The 19,652-nt window shown below is 29.4% G+C and overlaps 1 protein-coding gene across 3 annotated transcripts in view; it reads right to left on the bottom strand.

Annotated features, from left to right (window-relative positions):
* LOC107444514 (mediator of RNA polymerase II transcription subunit 13) overlaps positions 1-19,652 on the bottom strand; it is an 85,653-nt gene that overhangs the window by 14,114 nt on the left and 51,887 nt on the right. For 2 of the 3 annotated variants that reach the window (XM_016058669.4, XM_071181906.1), the window contains 6 exons: positions 18,394-18,724; positions 16,499-16,642; positions 12,923-13,134; positions 11,064-11,243; positions 6,124-6,353; positions 2,255-2,678 (listed from right to left, as the gene is read on the bottom strand). In XM_016058669.4, coding sequence (XP_015914155.1) covers positions 2,255-2,678; positions 6,124-6,353; positions 11,064-11,243; positions 12,923-13,134; positions 16,499-16,642; positions 18,394-18,724 — 1,521 coding nt within the window. The remainder of the gene's footprint in view (positions 1-2,254; positions 2,679-6,123; positions 6,354-11,063; positions 11,244-12,922; positions 13,135-16,498; positions 16,643-18,393; positions 18,725-19,652) is intronic. The other variant, XM_016058677.4, reaches the window with a different exon arrangement.

Genomic DNA, 19,652 nt, shown 5'->3' with positions numbered 1-19,652 from the left:
AACAGAGGAAATTCAATCGCTTAGCAACTCAGAGTTTGATAAATTTCTATGATTTTTCCCATGGTTGCTAAGCAACAACTTTGTCTGAGAAGAAATTTCCCTCATTTTGTTTCAACACATGCTATATTAATGAATATAGTGGGCTCGCTTATTATGAGCTTTATTTTTATGAAGAAAAAAAAATGGAAACACTGGGGCACACTTTGCATTTAACTGGAAAACCCTGGTTTTATCAAGCATATTTTTGTGAAATTTCTACTTAATTTCACCTTTCTAAACAAATTTTTTCTTAGAAAAATTTTCTTTTGATGCTTTTTGAGTTAACAAATTGTTTTTTTTTTCCTTTTCTTTTGAAGATGTTTTCAAGCCACCAGTCTTATTTGAAGAACAATAGTACAACAAAGAGACAATAAGACAGTACTAAACAAATTAATTCATTTTGTACTACACAGAAATAAAATATAAATAAATACGATATTAGTAGTATATATGAACATTGATCAGTTTTCTCAACCCTGTTTTTTATGAACATTCTGTTGTAACAAGTAAATATTGATGCTCTTTTGTACTTCTTAAAAAGAGTTTGACTGTATCCAAATTAAACATGATTACTTTCAGCATTTTAACGGCATCTGCAAATTAAGCCGCGAGGAACTGTTATATGGTAAAGCATTGTGTGACACTTTGAATAGTGTGTGAATGATTGAAAAGAGTTGCTTATTCACTGCTGATTGAGTTTGAATGGAGGACATTTGTGGTCGCAGCCAGATGCTTTAACCATCAAGAAAAAGGGTGAACACTTCCAACCCGGGTGCGTTAGGAAGTATTATTTATATAATTGCCACCACACACACACCCACCTGTGATCGAGTAATCTAATTCATCATTCGTGATCGTTTCATGAGACTGAGAGGCAATCTGACAATGGAAGAAGTCAACATTGCTGTGCAGTTTGTGCCTTGACATTGTAGACCCAGGCAAATTGTTAGTCAAATCAAGGCAAATCATCTGTCGAGGAATGAGATAGCTGTGCATTTGTTATCCAAAGTCATCAATGTGGAAGGATCTTGTTTGTAGGCCAGCATTAGGGTTTTGAAACCTAGGACCTCTGTCTTGGTAGGCAGTTGCAATTGCACTAATCACTATAGGAAAGGGTTTATACTCCAGGGTGAGTTAGGAACTTAATATTGAGGTCATGATAATTGTATTGACATACTCATTAATTTTTATATAAGACATTACATTTAAATCAGTGACCCTTTTATTTTTCTTCAAGTCTATAAAGTCCAAAGTATACTGATTAATTATAATTTCTAACTATCTCATTGATTGCTACTCACCCTATATCACACAGAAGCTGAATATACCAATTAAAGAATTGATAAAATATAATATTTAATATTATTTAAAAACTTAAAAACAATTGTATGACTAATTAATATTTCCAATTAAAATGGTGAGAATAATTATATAATTGTTACAAACTAATCACTGAAAAAACAAAAGCATAGTTGTTTTTTTTTAAAGCTTAAGAGTTTCATGAATTATTGAAAACAAAAAGTCAATTTGACAATTAGTTATCAAAAAAAGAGCAAATTAAATTAAATCAGGAAACATTAAATTATAAATCAATAATTCTAAATTACTCTTGGCAGAACAAGTCTTTCTTCATATTTACACACACAGACTACATATTAAATAAGTTTTAAAAGTATATGAATTTAAATAAACGTAAAGCTAAATTGATAAAATTGAAATATGTTTATTCAACAGGAAAGCATTTCAAATATAGCTAATGGAAATTCATAATTTAAAGTTTTCTCCTTACTTTAATCTACATTTAGCCTTTTTTTATTGTTAGTCTATTTAAAACAAGAAATAATGATTAACATGCAGGCCTCTTTCAAACCTGCAAAGGAATTAGTAACTCAAAATACTCAGATCCTGCTTCCTCTATGAGCATTATTTCACAGAAAGAGATAAACTAGCTTTACAAGCTTGGTACAATAACTTTAAACTCCTTAGCGATTAAAAGAAACCTGCATTTTACATGGCTAGAAGCAAAGTTTTTTATAAAAAAATGCAGCACAGCACATTAGCAATATAAATTCCCCCCCTTTTTATACAAGTTTTGAGAAAAATGTTTCTGAAAGATGCTAGTTTAGCAGCAATTCCAATCAGAGCACACATAGAAGGAATTGGAGTCGAACTGAGTCATGCTTGTACTGAAATAAGATTGCACTTCAATACTAACCTGGGTGGTGGCAGACGTAGGAAATACAAGAATGTGAGTACAGGTGGCATCTTCAGGCGTGCTCAGATTACACTTTTTAGAACGGCTGTTACAGAATCGCTCATCAAAGGTAAACTGGTCAGACACTATCCTCAAAGCCGAATCCGGTCCAAAAGACACGAGGCATGCTGAGAGGATGGAAGGGGTCTCCCCAATTGCTGAGATGCTGCACTGATGACAGAGCTCTCGCAGTTTCTTAGAGTAAGAGTGCAGGGATCTTCTACTCAAAAGAGACGCCCAAGCTTTCAGTTCGCCATGACCCAAACGCCCAAAGCGATCAATGACGATGCGCCAAGGATGGTTGGAGGGAGCAATGAGGTCTAAGATGAAGTCCAGCAGCTTTCGCAGCCCGAATCTTCGAACGGATGCTTGTTTTCTACGATGCCTAAAAAATAAAAATAAAAGAATTTACTTTTATTACAGAAATTCAAAATAGATGAGAACATAAAAAACTTAAGATACTTTCTGCCATCTTTTTACTAGTACTAATAAAGCTGATTAGAAAACGAGTACTAAAAACACACGAATTCCTTACAGATCTAACCAGTGATCGGAACTAATGCTCTGCGAGTTAAGAAACTACTGAAGTTACTACTTTTTGTAAAGTAATGCATTGCTTTTTTTTTAAAAGAAAAAACAATTAGTGTAGAGTAATACAAAGAAAAAACAGTAGTTTGTACTGATTCCTGGTTTAGTACAGAATTCTTTTGAATCTGGTTAAGTGAGTCTAACAGCAATGATAATGTCTCCATGGCTAAATGTTTTAAATTTTATCTGTTGTAAATGACAACTCATTTATCAATTTGCTCATAACTTATGAATGTCCTCAAATACAAATGTTGTACACTCAAAGTTAAAAGTTATTTCAACGAAGAGGAACATATTTTGCTCAATTGGTATTTTGTATTACAAATATTTTATAATTGCCATGAAAGATATAAAGAATTTGCTAGTGTAAAGGAACATCAATAGATATTTCTTAATTTCCCATGTCTATAATTGAATCTAACATTCTAAACTAATTTTTTTCTATCTAACGTCAACTTCATTTGATTTTGAACAAATGTGTAAATTAAATCTTCCAGCAAAATTTATCTTCTGAAGTATTGTAAGTACTTCAGAATCACTACATTAAAAAAATACTTGCAGTTAACTGCATTTTAAATTCTCTTTTAAATGCAGTTAACGGGAAATACAGTTTTTAATAAATGTAGTCTTTTTATTTCTTAATTTGCAGTTAACTGCATTTCAAAAAATATAGCTGTACTTAATTATATTTGTAATTAAGTTGTTGCCGTTGTACATTGCTACAAAGAAAGTTATATTGCTAAAAAGGTAGTTTTTCTGATCACTTTTGCACTTTAAACTCACTCTAAACAGATGAAAATGAATGTTATCAATAAAATGTGTACTGCTTTAAAAAAGTGCTGATAGGACCGTCGAGTGAACGTAAAATGTTATTCGGGAAGATATTAAGCACCAATTGTATTTTACATCATAAACCCTTCCCGTCAGTATAGAGATATAATATACAATCAAATTGTTGTTTAGAAAGAAAAATAGAAAGAAAAAAAATAGAAGAAAAAATGTGTTTTTGAAAGTTCTTTGTACATTATTATGACAAACTAATGCTGTGTCCGATGGCTTTAGCTTTCGATTTAATCACTTTAAATAAGATTTAACACTATAACAACATTTCACCTCCAAATCCTTTACCAAAATGGCATTCCATACTTTCACTATTGTATATGACATTATATAACTGCTGCTCAACTATTAGAACCGATAGTCGCAAAGTATTGTGTAGATGTGAGACAATATGCATCCAAGAATGGAAACACAATAAGTGCTAAAACCATTAAAATTGAATAAAATAATTTTTTTGTTAAGCATTTTTACAAGATACTACACCATTATAAAAGGAAAAAAAATGCTAATTTTTATTTATTTATTTAAAATATTTAATTTTTTATTAATCTTTTCTTTTCCTTTATAAATTAGACTTAATGATAGACTTAATAATATAAATTAGACTAGACATTTTTGAAGTTGGTAAATATTATAAATAAATTCTGGAAATATTTACACCTATTATCAAGGCTCAGAAATAAACTAATTGGAATGAATGGATAAGTTTTATTTATTTTTGCTTAGAAGGCAAGCAATTAAACTCCAGACTAGCAATTAAAAATAGTAGCACTGGCTACCAGAGTAAAAAAATGTAAGCTACTTTTGCTCTTTTGGTAGATATGTTTAGATAAGGGTAAGCACAGCACCAGGATTGTTTACACCACAAATTCTTCTTTTTTATTCAATTCATTTTATTTTAATGAATTTTTTAAAATATATTAAATTTATGTTTTACAATATATTGGATATTAATTTATATTTCTTTAAAAAATGCATAATAAAACAACATTTAAATAATGCAAATAGCAAACAAGTAAAAATAATTAGAAACTAAAAATAATAAATCTTGTATATTATTGTAAAAAAAAATTTTCTAACATAACATAATAAACAAAACTTTTAATATGAAAACTTTGTCAATGAAACTAGTATAAAAATAATATTGATAATTCAAATTAATATGCAGCAGATTTATGGCGATTACTAAGAATTCAAATTTTCCTCATTAATTTCACTTCAAATAAAAGTCATTAACTTTTAATTATTAGATAATTCGCAAGTTGTCTTATTGTATTAACAATATTGGATTTCAAAATCCGTGGAGATTTGTAAAAAAATTGCCAGAAAAACTATCAAAAAAGGGGTGAATTTATGATGGAATCGATGCAAATGTGTATATTCTTTTTTATTAGACCATAACCAGGTCGCACTTTTGGTGACTGGGTTTTAATACTTGGGTAGCTGTTTTCTATGAAATAGCCACCCATTGGCTACCGCTAATCAAGATATCTACAATTATCACCATTGAACGAGCAAAAAATTTGCGATTTTTTAATACCACACCATCAACTACACTTCTGGCTTTTCCATATTTTTTCTAAATACCATAGTTTTGGCTCAATGGCCTCTGACTCATTAATTATTGACTGTATCTGATTGGTTATAGAGCAACTGAGTACAAAAATGAAATAAGAACAGGATTGGCATGATGCAAATAATAATAAAAAACATTAGTAATATTACTTGATTTTTTAAAGAAAGGTTAATTCAGAATAGAATATTAAGGTTGTAATTTTTTTGCAGGCTAATTTCAGGCATATTAAAAGTTTTAATCAGAAAAGCAATGGCTGGTAATGTATACGTACTATTATTTAATGTTCAAAATAGACACATGTTCCAAATTAACTAAAATGGTATGAAACTCTTTAATAGCTGAAAAGTAAAACAATTTTCTACAGAATAAGAATTGTTCAACTATACCAATTTCGTTTTATGTTAATTAAATATGAATAATGAAGAAAGACATGTTCAGTCAAGAGTGATTTAGAATTACTGTTATTATTTGTTTAATTTTCTGATCTAAAATAATTTATTTTTCATCTGAAAATAAACTGAAAAATTGTATCTTTGTCTTCTCAAATTCATGAAACTGCTGCGCGTGAAATGAAAGATTTAATTTTTTCAGTGATTAGTTTGTAATAATTAAAAGTAATTTTAAATGGCATTGAGTATTATTAATAAATTTTACCAGAACTTAAAATATATATATAAAAAAAATTATTTTTGCCAATATTGTATCTGATGGTATAAATACTATAAATTCCAATATTATATTAATAAGTTGGAATTTAAATAATAATATATAAACTATGAAATTGATTGGAGCAATTCCAAAAAAATAATAAAAGTTGATTCCTTGCCTGTTGGGTATTCCAATGTTGATTATGTTGGTCTCCATGAATTCTCCTCTATCGTTTGTACAGCAGGTGAGCAAATATTTCCTATCTTTGGTTAAGCAGTATGTACAGTAGAGGATGCCACAATTCTCTCTCCGGTCACCAAACATCTCTACCAACTCCTTCTGTTTGTCCTTCAATGATGCCAGGATGTAGGGTTGTTTGTAAATTATAAGAGGAGAGTTCCCTTTGTTCTATGGGTTAAAGATATTAAGCATTTAAAAATTTTTTCAATTACAAAAAGAAAATCTCTAGGTTTGTAAGTTTGGTGCAGCAATTTAAAATTTTAAGATTTGCCTGGAAATGGTTGGATTATATTTTTCTCTTGAACTTTAACAATAATTAATATATTTTTCTAAATTGATAATGTAGAACTGATATGTAAAAAATAATTAAGGGGTAAAAATAAATAGCAAAAATTCCTTTAAAAAGTTTTTTTCACCTTTTTATCTGCTTTTAATTTAATATTTACACCATGTTCGTGTCTTTCAGAGCACATAAACATTCATTTCCAGCAGATACACCATGGCATATCCTGCAATTTCATTTTCCCGTTGACATCACAGGAAATTTCTGCGAGGAATGTGGATTTAAACAAAAATAAAATTTTACAAATAATGTTTTAACATGAATGCGGATCACTATCAATTTGCTTGAAAATTGATAATGGAAGTGGACCACTATCGATTTGCTTGGAAAATATTCTAACATTGATGCGCAAATGCAAACCACTATCAAAATGGTACATTTTTCTAATTTTTAACTAACATTTTTTATTACAATAAGGCAGGATAAGACACGTTTTTGATTGACGATGGACGTCCGCTATGAATGTGCAATAAAATCCAATTTATAACTAGAGAATAAGTAAATATTTGTATTCTGGTGATTCGAAAAAAATATGTTACAATAGCAAAAATCAAAAAAATAAATAAATAAATAAATTAAATAAATAAATAAAAATCATTCGGCGAAGAAAAGACATGGAGTTTGAATGGAAATTTATACTCGAATCTGCAAGCGAGGGTACTCGGGAGTGGGAAAATAATGATCATTGAGAAGAAAGAGAAGAAGAAAACAATTCTTGCTATTATTGATGAGCTCATCAGAGCCACAGGATTAACGTGTTGTGTTTCACACCCATAACCCTTCCGAGATTTGTTTTAACGCGAGTCTGAGTGATCAAACCGTGTTAGAGTATGGAAAAGAAAAAGAAGAGAATAAATTTTGATGTTCGTATGGGTGAGGTCACATGCCACTGCCAAAATTTGTTTTCCTTCTTTTTTTGTGCTTAAAATGCCAGATTGTTTTCTAATAGTGGCTAAAATCTAACATGGCTAAAATTCAAAGTGTGGCATGTATAACTGTGACCTTATTTCACACTTTCAAAATTATTTCTCTCATAAAGTCCCAGAATAAATAAAAAAACATTTTTAAAAATAGTTCACTCTGTTTTAAAATATTAGATCAAATAAGAAAACTTACATTTTTTGGTTAATGGAAATCCTGATAATACAGAATTGTTATAATACTTGTATATTAAAATAAGACATCAAAATTTATAGGCTGATTAAAAATTTTAAAAACCGAATGAGATGTTTTAGATTTTGTTTCTCTACAGTTGAACAAGTCCAAATTATATTTTTCATAGATATTAAAATAACAAAACTTATAATAAGTAAGAAATTTTTTTTTGAAACTTGTCATGCCAGAGAATGGTTTATCATGCTTTGTTTAATCATTTCTCAAGAAACTTTTAAAAGTTAATGTTAAAAGGGTACATACTCAAAAAGAAGAAATTTTTTCCTTCACTTCCCCAACTTTTCAAGGTTAATTTACATTAAATTCCTTTTTTAAAAAAATTTAAACTTAAATTTTGTTTAAAAAAATGTAAATACATTTAATACAAAAAATAAATAAACATAACATTACGTAAGTTAAATTACTTTTAAAGGTTATAGTAAGATTTAAACTTTTAAAGATTAAGTAAAAAAGTAAATTCAATATATACCACGATATGGATGATTAAAACTAGTGATTTAAATAATCTGATTTTCTGTAATACAAAATAATAATTGATTTAAAAAACTGATGCGAAATTCCATAATTAAAAAAATTTGTTATGCTTTTAGTTTTGAGCAGTGAGAAACAAACTAAGTTTACAATACAACAAGTTTTTAAACAAACTGACATAGCATTTTCAAATGCATAACAATTACTGTAAAAGCAGTGCTATTTAGAATTCACAAAAAACAGGTATGCAAATATTTTGGGCTCATGAGCTCAAAAAACTTCAGATTACTATTTTACTTTTTTTCTGTAAAAAGTACTGGGTTTCAATAAACACAAAGGTTTATCAGAATTGGCTCTTTAAAAAATCATTTTTAAGTATTCTTTAAAACCAAAAATCTCTGTTTTCAACACTAAGCATTTAAGGATGTTTTATAAAAAACACAGAAAAGGAGGACACACATAAAGTCACGTTACATATGTAAACTAATAAATGGCAACTGTTAAATTTATAGTATAGAACTATTAATTCAATGCAATCGTCACATACACTTAAATAAAAAACAATTAGGTACTAAGCTAGAAAATTTATTATGTACATAAAAAAAAGAAACTCTGAATAAAAAAATATCCAACTGATTTAAAAATTAATATACAGGGTGTTCCAAAATTATCTTTACAACTTCAAAAATTCATAACTTCGAACATAAACAAGATATTTATATTCTGTCTTTTGCATGTATTACTGCAACTAATAAAGTTTTTTTTTCAATAGGCTGAAAAGTTTTAAGTGAGGATGTGGACACCACAACAGAAAGCTCAATGCGTCTCACGGCCGTATTCGCTCCACATTTTCTGGACTTGTGCTGGGTCGTCCGGCTCCACTTTTATGCAATACTGATCCGGTGCTCATGAAGCTTGTGTGCCATGCACGGATGGAGGGTCTGGATGGTGAGTCTCTTGGGAAATTTGTCCTGAAGTTCCGTTGAACTTGTGTATCTGATTTCGTCTCTATGAACCATGAGACGCATTGAGCTTTCTGTTGTGGTGTCCACATCCTCACTTATAACTTTTCAGCCTATTGAAAAAAAACTTTATTAGTTGCAGTAATACATGCAAAAAACAGAATATAAATATCTAGTTTATGTTCGAAGTTATGAATTTTTGAAGTTGTAAAGATAATTTTGGAACACCCTGTATTTCTTTAGTCAAATAATTAAAAAAAAGAATTTTAATAATTTTGGAAAAAAAAAGAGAATAACTAAAAAACTTTTTTTGTCAAAAGTAGATTCGAATATGGTACCACGCTTCAATTCACTATTTTGATTATTTTGTGATCAGCGAATTCTCAATATCAATTGTTATGGAATAACATAAGGATATTAGGCAATTAAATTTCTTGTAAAGACAAATTTAAATGATTTGCTACTATACATACTTGAAATATTAGATAAGTGCAAGACTCTAATTTGTACTTCATTAAAATCTCTATTGAATTTTTTTCATAAAGCAACTCAGGACTCAAAAACCACAAATCAGAATCGATGGATAAGTCTCAAATACTTTGGGCAATTAGTAGACAGATCTTCAGATTTAATATTGCTAATTTAGAATTTCAATAAAATTTTCTCTGTACTTAAGCAAAAGAGGAGATAAAGAGAGATAAGTGACGATGCTCTGTCGTTGACTCTCTTAAGTTCAGATGAAAAACTTGATTATGGAACCATCCCCAAGTTCAAGAATTGTGGTACTAATCTATAAAAATAAAACAGTGCACTACCATCATCAGCTTAACAGTGCTCGGATAGTAATGGGTCCATGTCTTCAGCACAAAAATATAGAGCAAAAGGAAAGCAAAAAAATTTTGGGGGGAAAAAAAGGCATTTTATGTTTATCCAAGGCATTTGATTGGAAAATCAACTGAAATTCAAAGAAGATTTTCAACTTGATTTTGGAGGGCAGAAGATACAACCAGAAATTGCAAAAGAGTTGGTATGTTTGGCTCTGCCACTGTACCGAAAACTTCATTCATAAAGTATGATAAAAATCAATTGCAATCTCTTCAGAAATTTTTAAAGCATAAAAGAATCTCAATATTCCACCAATTGATCACTGGTTTGTCAATTAACTTTAATATTTTTGTGAATATTATAATGTGCAACCACAACAAGTATGAAATGTCATGTTTCTTGCAAGGGGATGAATTCGATAGGATGAAAAATTCCCTGATAATTCCAGGTTTTGGGGTTAAATTACGTTTTCCCCATACTTTTTTGTTGAATCTTCTTTTCTCTGACAATTCCCAGGATACCTGTTGCGTACGAACCCTATATAAATGGTTTCCATGGATCCCTTCGTCTAAAAGCATGAAAATAAAAATATAGTGATTACAACACACAATGACCATTAGAAATATGCTGGAGGACAGTGATAACTTTAGATAAATTAAAGCTTCAGTGATGGTCACAATGACTCAAACATATTTTTAATGAGAAATATGATACTGTGCAAAATGCATGATGAACTTCAAAAGATCTTAAAAACTTAGTATGACTATGAATATAAAGAATGGTATCAACAGAAATCAGCATAGAATCATGGGTGATAGTTCTATTTAAACCTGTACTTGATTAACCTGTAATTGATAATGAAAAGGACAATGCCAACACTTTATAATTATAATTGCCTGTAATTTAAAATAAATAAAAACTCTAATCTGTGACAGACGTTGCATTCGACAACTCCCCCCCCCCCCTGTTGACAGACTACATATTCATATAAACAAAGAACATTTGTAGATTAGTGCAATTGATATCGTCCATCAACAGAGCGTTACACGTAACGATTAAATAAATAAATCAAAAATTAATTGTGAGAGAAAGAAAGGGTGTTACATTTTTGTTCAAGAAGGCATCCCTTGCAGCAGCAGGTCCAAATCCAGTTAAGGATTTAACGTTGGGTCGCTGTGGGGAAGTTTCAAAGGTTTGGGAGTAAACAGAGAAGGCAAGATTCTTTATCTGATCCTTCCACTTACATTTCTCTGTCCTTGCCACAATGGAGTTCAAATCAATAAGCTGTAAATATTTTAACATATAAGTTATTTTACAAGTACACACAATGTTGAATAAAACACAGAAAGAGAAACAATGTTAACATGATTCAAATTATGCAAACAGATTCAAAGTAGCTTAGGAAAGTAATTTTTACTACAGTCGAAATCCATTATAGTGAACTAAGTATTGGAAGAAATTTTGCCTCCGTGGATGACTTTTTGATGGAACTAGCTCACATTTGCATTAGATGGAGAGGAAAACCAGGAACCCAGAATTAAGTCCTTCATAAATAGTAGTTCACTACAATACTTTGAAATAGTACTTTTCAGCATATAACAATATTGTAGGAAATAGTTACTACAATAGTACATAATTTGTTCAGAAATTATTAACTAATTAGATGTATAAATAAATAAATCAAATGTGAAAAATGCTTCAATAAGTTTTTATATTCTAAGAAAGAAATTAGAACCCTACGATTGATTACACTTCGATTTATGAAGAGTTTACTAATTTTCGTATCAACAATTTGTAAAAAATCCGCTATTTTCAAGTCCTCATTTATCCCAGGAAAAAAAATCAAAACCATTAATGTCTATCTCGCTGTCTAAGATAAAAGTTGTCAAAATCTCTTCTTGTTTCAATATGGTGAGGGGGTGGGTAAGAAGAGGGATGAGTTGCTTATTAATATGTGTAATTTGCTTCTGCCAATATAAAGTTGAAGAAAACAAAAAAATATGAGGAAATGAGTCCACTATAAATGAATTACTATTCCCACTTCAAGCACACAAAATAACATTAGTTAAATGAAAGTTCAGAGGATATTCTTAAAAATTTTAACTATAACCGAATGTTCACTACACCCCATGTTCAATATGGCGGGGTTGGACTGCATTAGAATACTAATTTCCTACTTTTAAAGTTATTTCAATGTAGCAATATTACTCCAATTGAATTTATAATAAGAAATATTTTAACTGCAGTGTAAATGATTCAACAATGTTATAAGTTGAATAAAATTTATCTACTCCTACTTTTGTATCAAAAATAAGAATTTTTAAGAAAAACTTTTATTTCACCATACACGAAAAATGTTCCATTTTTGAGTAGCCTTGGATTGTCAAAATATTTTAAATCCCCAAAGTTTTAAACTTATGTTGTTGTTTTAAAGAGATTAGTACTGGGAACAACTAAGTGCAGTCATTTCTGTACTTTTAATAAAACAGTTTAGTACATTTTAAGTCATTTGCAGCAAGAATCTAAATCTGAAAATATATTAATCAGGGACTATATTAACCGAATATCTCACTTTTAAAAGAAAAATTATAATTCTATATTACAACTGCACATTACGTAACATTAATCTACTACATTATAATTTAATAATGTAGCATCATAATTAAATAATTGTGCATGCATTAATCAATAACTATGTTAACCAAATATCTAACTTTTCAACGAAAAATTATAATTTTATATTACAATTGTACTCTACGTAACATTAATCTACTACATTATAATATAATAATGTAGCATCGTGATTAAATAATTGTACATGGAAATTTTTAATTAACCAGGTATCCCACTCTTTAAAGAAAATTTACTAAGGCAATTTCAAATAAATTTGATGCAAAAAAATGTGTTTTGAAACAATATTTTCATCACTGAAACAATAACAATTTATGTCAAAAGCAGCTCACCTGTAAATGCATAGCATTCTTTATTTCTTCTGGGAGTACAGAGAGCATGTCAGCATAGGATTGCACCAATCCGAGAGTGATCATTTTTTGCACTTCAGGGTCAGATTCTTTAAGGAAAGGATCGACCATGTAGATAACAATAGCAGGTACTTCGTGACTCTCACCAGTCATGTGATCTTGGCTCTTGCTTTGAGATTCTGGAGTTGAATGTTCTGAAAATGGCAAAAAGATTAGCAATACAATTTTAATATAGGCAACATTTGCATGGAATAAACAAATTTTTGATATTAAGAAGAAATATTCTATTTCTATTAGGTATACTGCACTTTTAAAACATTTAGTCCAGCAAGGTATCAAAACAAGGCAGGATAATTTTTTGTGCCTTTTTAATAGTTGATTTTCAAAGACTTGACATTTATTTTCCTTATATTGCTTTAAATTTTTCCCCGTATATATTAAATTATACATCTTTATATAACTGAATTTCGTACAATTAATCATTTAATTATTTTCTCAAATGCTTTTAATAACTGAAATTCACAAAATCCTGAAAAATATTTCATATTTTTTTACACAATAATTGAATTGTCTTAGTTGTGGAAACACCGTTTTGGTATCAGAATAATTTGTTAACAATAAAATTTATAATTCAGCGCTATATTTTAATGTATAATATATGAAACTGAATAATTATTAAAATAGAAAATAAATTATCACAATATAGTACTAAAATATTAAAAATAACTGAGAAAATGAATTGCAAGGTTTAAACAAAGTATCTAAATGAACAGAAATTATCCAAATTTTGATGTTTTTTAAACACTTTAAATACAGACATTAGCAAAAGTATTAATTGATGGGAAAATTCCCTCTAAGTCATAAATTGCCCTTAAATTATGGGAGAAAAAATTTAAGTCTATTTTTATCAAATGTAAAAATAAAGGGAGAACTCAGCATTTAAATTTTGTATAATAATATATGGAAGTAGTCCTTTTTTCTTTTGTTATCACGTAATTACTCTTTTGTAACTTAATTTTGAAGGAATGTTTTTGAAAATAACTGATACTTTTTTTAAAGTACTTTAGCTTTTATATAACTTTACACTGATAGATATCAGCATATATTTTGATAAATTTAATAGTTTTTATGAAGATATAAGACTAGTTATTGTGTATTGAGTTAAGTAATTACTCAGAAACATTTCCATACAAACACTTCATAAACATTTCTACTAATAATAATTATAATTAACATTTAATAATCATTTTAAAAGAATCATCATTTTTTTTATCATGAGTAAAACTGAAAAAAAATTTCACAAACAGTGTTCCCATACATTATACATATCTAAAACATAATTGAGATTGGTCTTTTCTAGACATCACCCCCCAATCTCTTACTTGTAATGTGTTAAAAATGGCTTCTAAATTTTGCACAAATAACAAACTAGTGTAGAAACATTTCAAACATAAAAACTGTTATAATAGTGAGAAAAATTTCCTTTTTTTTAGAAAATGATTTTATTTGTGACAAATTTTAAAAAAGGTTTTTTTTTTTCATTGTAAAACAGTTGGAGATTTTACATTATTTTATAGAAGTGATTTATAGGTTGTCTAAATAGCTGAAAGTTAACATCTATCGTTTTGTAGAGCAATTTAAGTTCAAAATCTAATTATTTCTTCCTCTTTAGATCATATTTTACAAAAAATCATAGCTTTATATACACTTTGACCATGGCCAAAATCTATGATTTTTTATCCAAATAAATATTCTGTATGAAAGCAAGTGCTTTAAATATAAAGTTTTAAACCTAAAAATCAGAAGGTTGAAAAGAATGAAAGAAAAATTATTAATTACAAAAACAAAAAAAAAAATTTTTAAATTATAATGTAATTGACTCAAAAACATTTCTAAACATAAAGAAAAGAAAGACACATTTGCAATTCTAGTGATTCTATACTTATGAAATTATGGGTCCTTAGGAATCTGGACTTCCATATTTCTGGATTCTTTTTTACTAAAAGAGAGTCTGAAATATGATTTATCCATCTTTTCTAACCCTTTATGATATTCACAATAATAATTTTTCTAACTGATAGACATGTCAAAGAACAGTAAAGTTAAATTTAAACAAACAAGGTTCTTAATTATAGCTGATCACTTGCATCAAGCAAATATAAAAATGTATTAAGATACTCATTCAATTTTCTCTTTCAACTACTAATAATGAAGATTATTTTTTAATAAATATGTATTTGAAGTTCAGTTTATAAATCATTTTTATTCTGATTATTATCTTCACTGCTGATGAGTTACTGGCAATACTAGAACTGGGCATAGTACATTAATGCATATAAATGACTTTGTGTAATCATCGGATAGGGATTCTTTTTAAACAACGAAAATTATAATGTACCTACAATGTTTACGCTGTTTCCTGACGAATTGTCGACATGTGCGACAGAGAGCGTTGTTCCTGATAATGCACCTATGGTCTCAGTGCGTGAGGCCAGCAAAGCACTAACACACCACTGGCTTCATGGATGAAGAGCGATTCTCCCGATCAGACATCAATAACCACAAGTTCATACTAAGAGTATTTTTCTACGATCGTAAATGAACAGTGATTACCGCGCCAATTATCTTTTCCCATGTTTCTTTTATTGTGACTTATCCAGTAGAGATTTGCTAACACAATTATTTCAAACGTGAATAGAAGTGTCCTTGAATCTCCTAATTAACAAAATGTTAATTTTTTTAACTGTGCAAAGTGTCTGATAATTTTTTTACCATTAATGCAGCAGTTAATCATATTTTAACCGGATATTGCAAAGACATTTAAGTCTTTAATGACTGAGAAATAATAAACAACATTGTTAGAAAACATAAAAAATACAATGTTCATAAATAATTGCAATCAAGTATTTGCAAACTTTTAATGTTTTCTGTTTATTCCGTGATTTATTCTACTTTTTAATACATTTCTTCTTTTTAATTATTGATAGTAATGTACTAAATTTATGATCATGGGTAATTCCAAAGATAGAAATGCCTTTCGAAGCTTAAGTTTTCAATCTTACGTCAAGTTTCAGCAAGTTTTAAATATTTCTGTTTATGAAGGTTCTTATAAATGTTTTCTCAATGTGCGTTTCAATTTTGATTTGAAAGTTATAATTATTAATTAAAGACATTCTGTAGTAGGCTAATTTCTGCCAAATCCTTCCTTTTGCTCAGGTAGTTTTTTCAATGTGTTGTACGTTACGTCCCTGATGTATCATGTTATTGATATGATTCATCCATTTAAAAAAAATACAAATTTTTTTGGTAACTAGACAAATTTATAGCATTTTTTGACACTTAATTTGCTAGGTAACCAAGAATTTGAGTTTATTACAAGAATATGATTGTCTTAATCAATCATTCAATTAAAAGTGCTCAAAAAGAGGAAGATTTCAAAATAATGCACTAGCAAAAATAAAACATTAATGTAACGAAATATTGAGATATGACGCTTTTGGAGAAAAGAAACATCGCTCAGTTCTATTGAATATATACACTGAATAGAGGAATAGCTACCAGCATCTGAGTATTTGGGAGTTCCAGAAGGATCACAAGTGTCCGAGTAATATGAAGATTGTGGAAAGGTGTAACTGTCTGATGAATCGGATACAACATGTTTGAAGAGAGAATCATCAAGCGAGAGTTGCCCAAGGTGGGGAGCTAAAAAATAAAAATTAGGCTCAAGTTATTTCTAAACAACAAAGGTTACTGAAAGTTGAGTAGGATAGAGGAATCAATCAAGCAAACAAGATAATGGTTGTTCTTGAAATACATCATGTCAAATCAAACTGTTTAATGGGTAATAGGGATAAATGTTCAATCAAAAAATTTATACATTCATTTATACATTAAATACATTCTCCCATCAAAAAAAAAAAAAAAAAAAAATCTACAATTATTTGCATAAGAATACATTTAATTGTACATTATAGCAAAATAAAGTTCTTATATTCTGTTTGAGAGACTGAAAACAGTTTTTAATTTTCCTTCCGTTTTTCAGCTAGTTTCATTTTATCTTGACTGTGGGTTTAAAGAAACACAGAGAAAACATTCAGTTTCATTTAAACCAGTTTTCACACCCTTATAGCTTTTCAAATAATAAATCTGTACATTTTCTGCTTATTCAACAAGTTTGAAAAAGCTTCGTTTTCTTCACTCTGTCATCTAAATTCTTTTTATCCTTTAAATTAGTCACAAAAAAAAATCTAGTTTTTTGAGAATATCGCCCATTAAACTTTTTTATAATAAAAATTCTCATCTCGCATGCCTTTCAATACTGATTATGAGAATGATATGCTTAAAAAAATAATAAATATCTATAATACCAAATAGTAAAAATCTAATTCTAGCAATTCTCTCAAAAAACCAATTAGCTTCATGATGTTTTTTTTGTTGCAATTTTTATCTAATTTTCTGAACTTCTGATACATTTAATACAGTATGACACATAATTTTAAATTTGATTAATCACTTTTTGATGAGCTCAATTTGCAACAATTCAGTTTTCAATTTTTGATTGTTTTTCTAGTGGTTTATTTATCATCTTTTTAAGGCATTTTTATGCTTTTCCCCCCAAATTCAGCCAATTATAATGTGAATTTGAGTAACCACTTTGTGACGATCCCTTTGAAAATCCCTGCCGTTTTTGTAGCAGTGTCAACTATTTTTCCGTCATTCATACAGGCCTCTCAAATTTGGATGCTTTTAATGCAATGTTATTATGACTCACAAATTTAGAGTTAACACTTTTGAAAACGAATCTAAAGTAGCAATATTGCAAAAAAATAACTTGAGAGGGGTTTGTATACTTTTAGTGCATACCAATTCTTAATGACCTAAGTTAGTTCAACAACGAACACTCTTGGAAATATTTCCTCTTTTGCAATATTGCAGTTACGTTTTATTTTATTTTAAAACCATCGGGGAGCAGCCGACCCAATTTTGAGTTTACAACTAACAAAGTTCAACTACATAGCCTTCTAATTGTGAATCCAATCCAGAAGACAAAGGAAGTCTTGGATCAAGCAATGGGAGAAATTTATTTGATGGAACTAGCCCGCATTTGGGTTACATGGAGAATAAAACCACAAAAACCTCCCACAGCAAGCTTGATGACAAAGGGACTTTAACCCAGGATCCATCAACTACTATAGATATTTTACGCCAGCACTGTGGTCGGTAGGAGTGGGGTGAGGAATTTGTGATGATGGGCCGCAGCTAGGATTTGAATCTGGGGCGCTTCATTGGGAGGCGAGCATTCCAACCCCTGAACTGCTGATACATTATAAGTAATAGGCTTTCTTTTCCCCAGGACTTCATAGTCATCCACAAACACTTTAAATGCATTTTTAATAAAAGCATTGATTACAATTCTACTTAAAGTGTTTTAATATACACACAAAATCATTTACCTATACGACGAAGGAATTTACCTAATCTGTGTTTGCAAACACGAGCATATATTTTCAGTTTGTTTGCAATATCAGTGTTTTCCAGTAGGTTGAACCAATTGCTGATGGGTTCCTCTGCCACTTTAGAGACTGCCACTTTCCCCACACGCATGATGCCATCCCTGAGCGCTTGAGTAATTGGCCTGTGTTTTCCCAGATTGTGAGATTCGTAAGCACAACGCAGCTCCTGGAAGAAGCTTTTGATAAGCATGAGCTTAGATTCGTGCTCGGGTGCCACAACAATATAGGCCACATCTCTTTGCATAGAGTGTGGTTCCAGTTTCAATTTGTGCTGAAATGAAAATAATAAGAAAAAGATTATTTTATCATACTAAAAAAATATCTATAGAGCAAAGTCTCATATTCGGACTTCTGTTTAACGGAAGGGTCTATCATTCAAACACTTTTCAACAATCGAAATGAACAAAACCCTCTTCCTTTCTCAAATTATTTTTCTTCCTGTATGTGATCTCTTAAAAAAAAAAAGCAGTGCAAGGATGAGAATCCTCTGCTTTTCCGCATTGATGATTTTTTCCCGACTTTCAATTTCAGTTTGATGTGAATTCAATGCATGTAAAAAAGTGATTCTAAAATGTGCAATTTGAAGTTCGCAAAGTTGAATAATCAGGTATTAAAACATTGAGATTTTAAAAATCATATGAAAATTCATTTCGCGACAAAACCATGCGGATTCAAGGTAGAATCGTCACTAATCGAGTAGGTCAAGCAATGATTAACCAAAATGTGCAGTTTGAATTTCACGGCATGTTAGAAATCGAGATTTTAAAAACCATGTAGAAATCTGTAACAATAGCTACCAAAATAGCAAATTTCAAACAGCATGAATTTATATGTTGCTGAATGAAATTGATGTTAATTATCTATTGGTTATTTTTAATGAATCTGGATGTTTTGACATGTGTTTACCTCAACGACCTGTTATTCAGAAAAATCTATTCCCCATACTTGCTAAAGTTCTGACGATTCCGGATATAGAACTTTCCACTGTATAAATGATCCATACAACAAAAGAATTGAAAAATTCAGGAAAGAACATGATATGAACTATTGGGCAAACTATTATTATGTCATGTTTTGAAGAGAAGAATGTAATAAATGTTATAAACTTAACAGTAATATTTTGGAGAAAAAATTTTATTTGGTTTAAATTATTAATTTTGTTTTTCAAAAAAATCAGGTGATTTAAATGTCAACTCTGT

This window comes from Parasteatoda tepidariorum, chromosome 4 (assembly GCF_982258835.1).
Source record: "Parasteatoda tepidariorum strain Cologne lab strain chromosome 4, Ptep-v5.0, whole genome shotgun sequence".
Classification (NCBI taxonomy): domain Eukaryota; kingdom Metazoa; phylum Arthropoda; class Arachnida; order Araneae; family Theridiidae; genus Parasteatoda; species Parasteatoda tepidariorum.
This window is presented reverse-complemented; position numbering and strand designations above follow the sequence as displayed.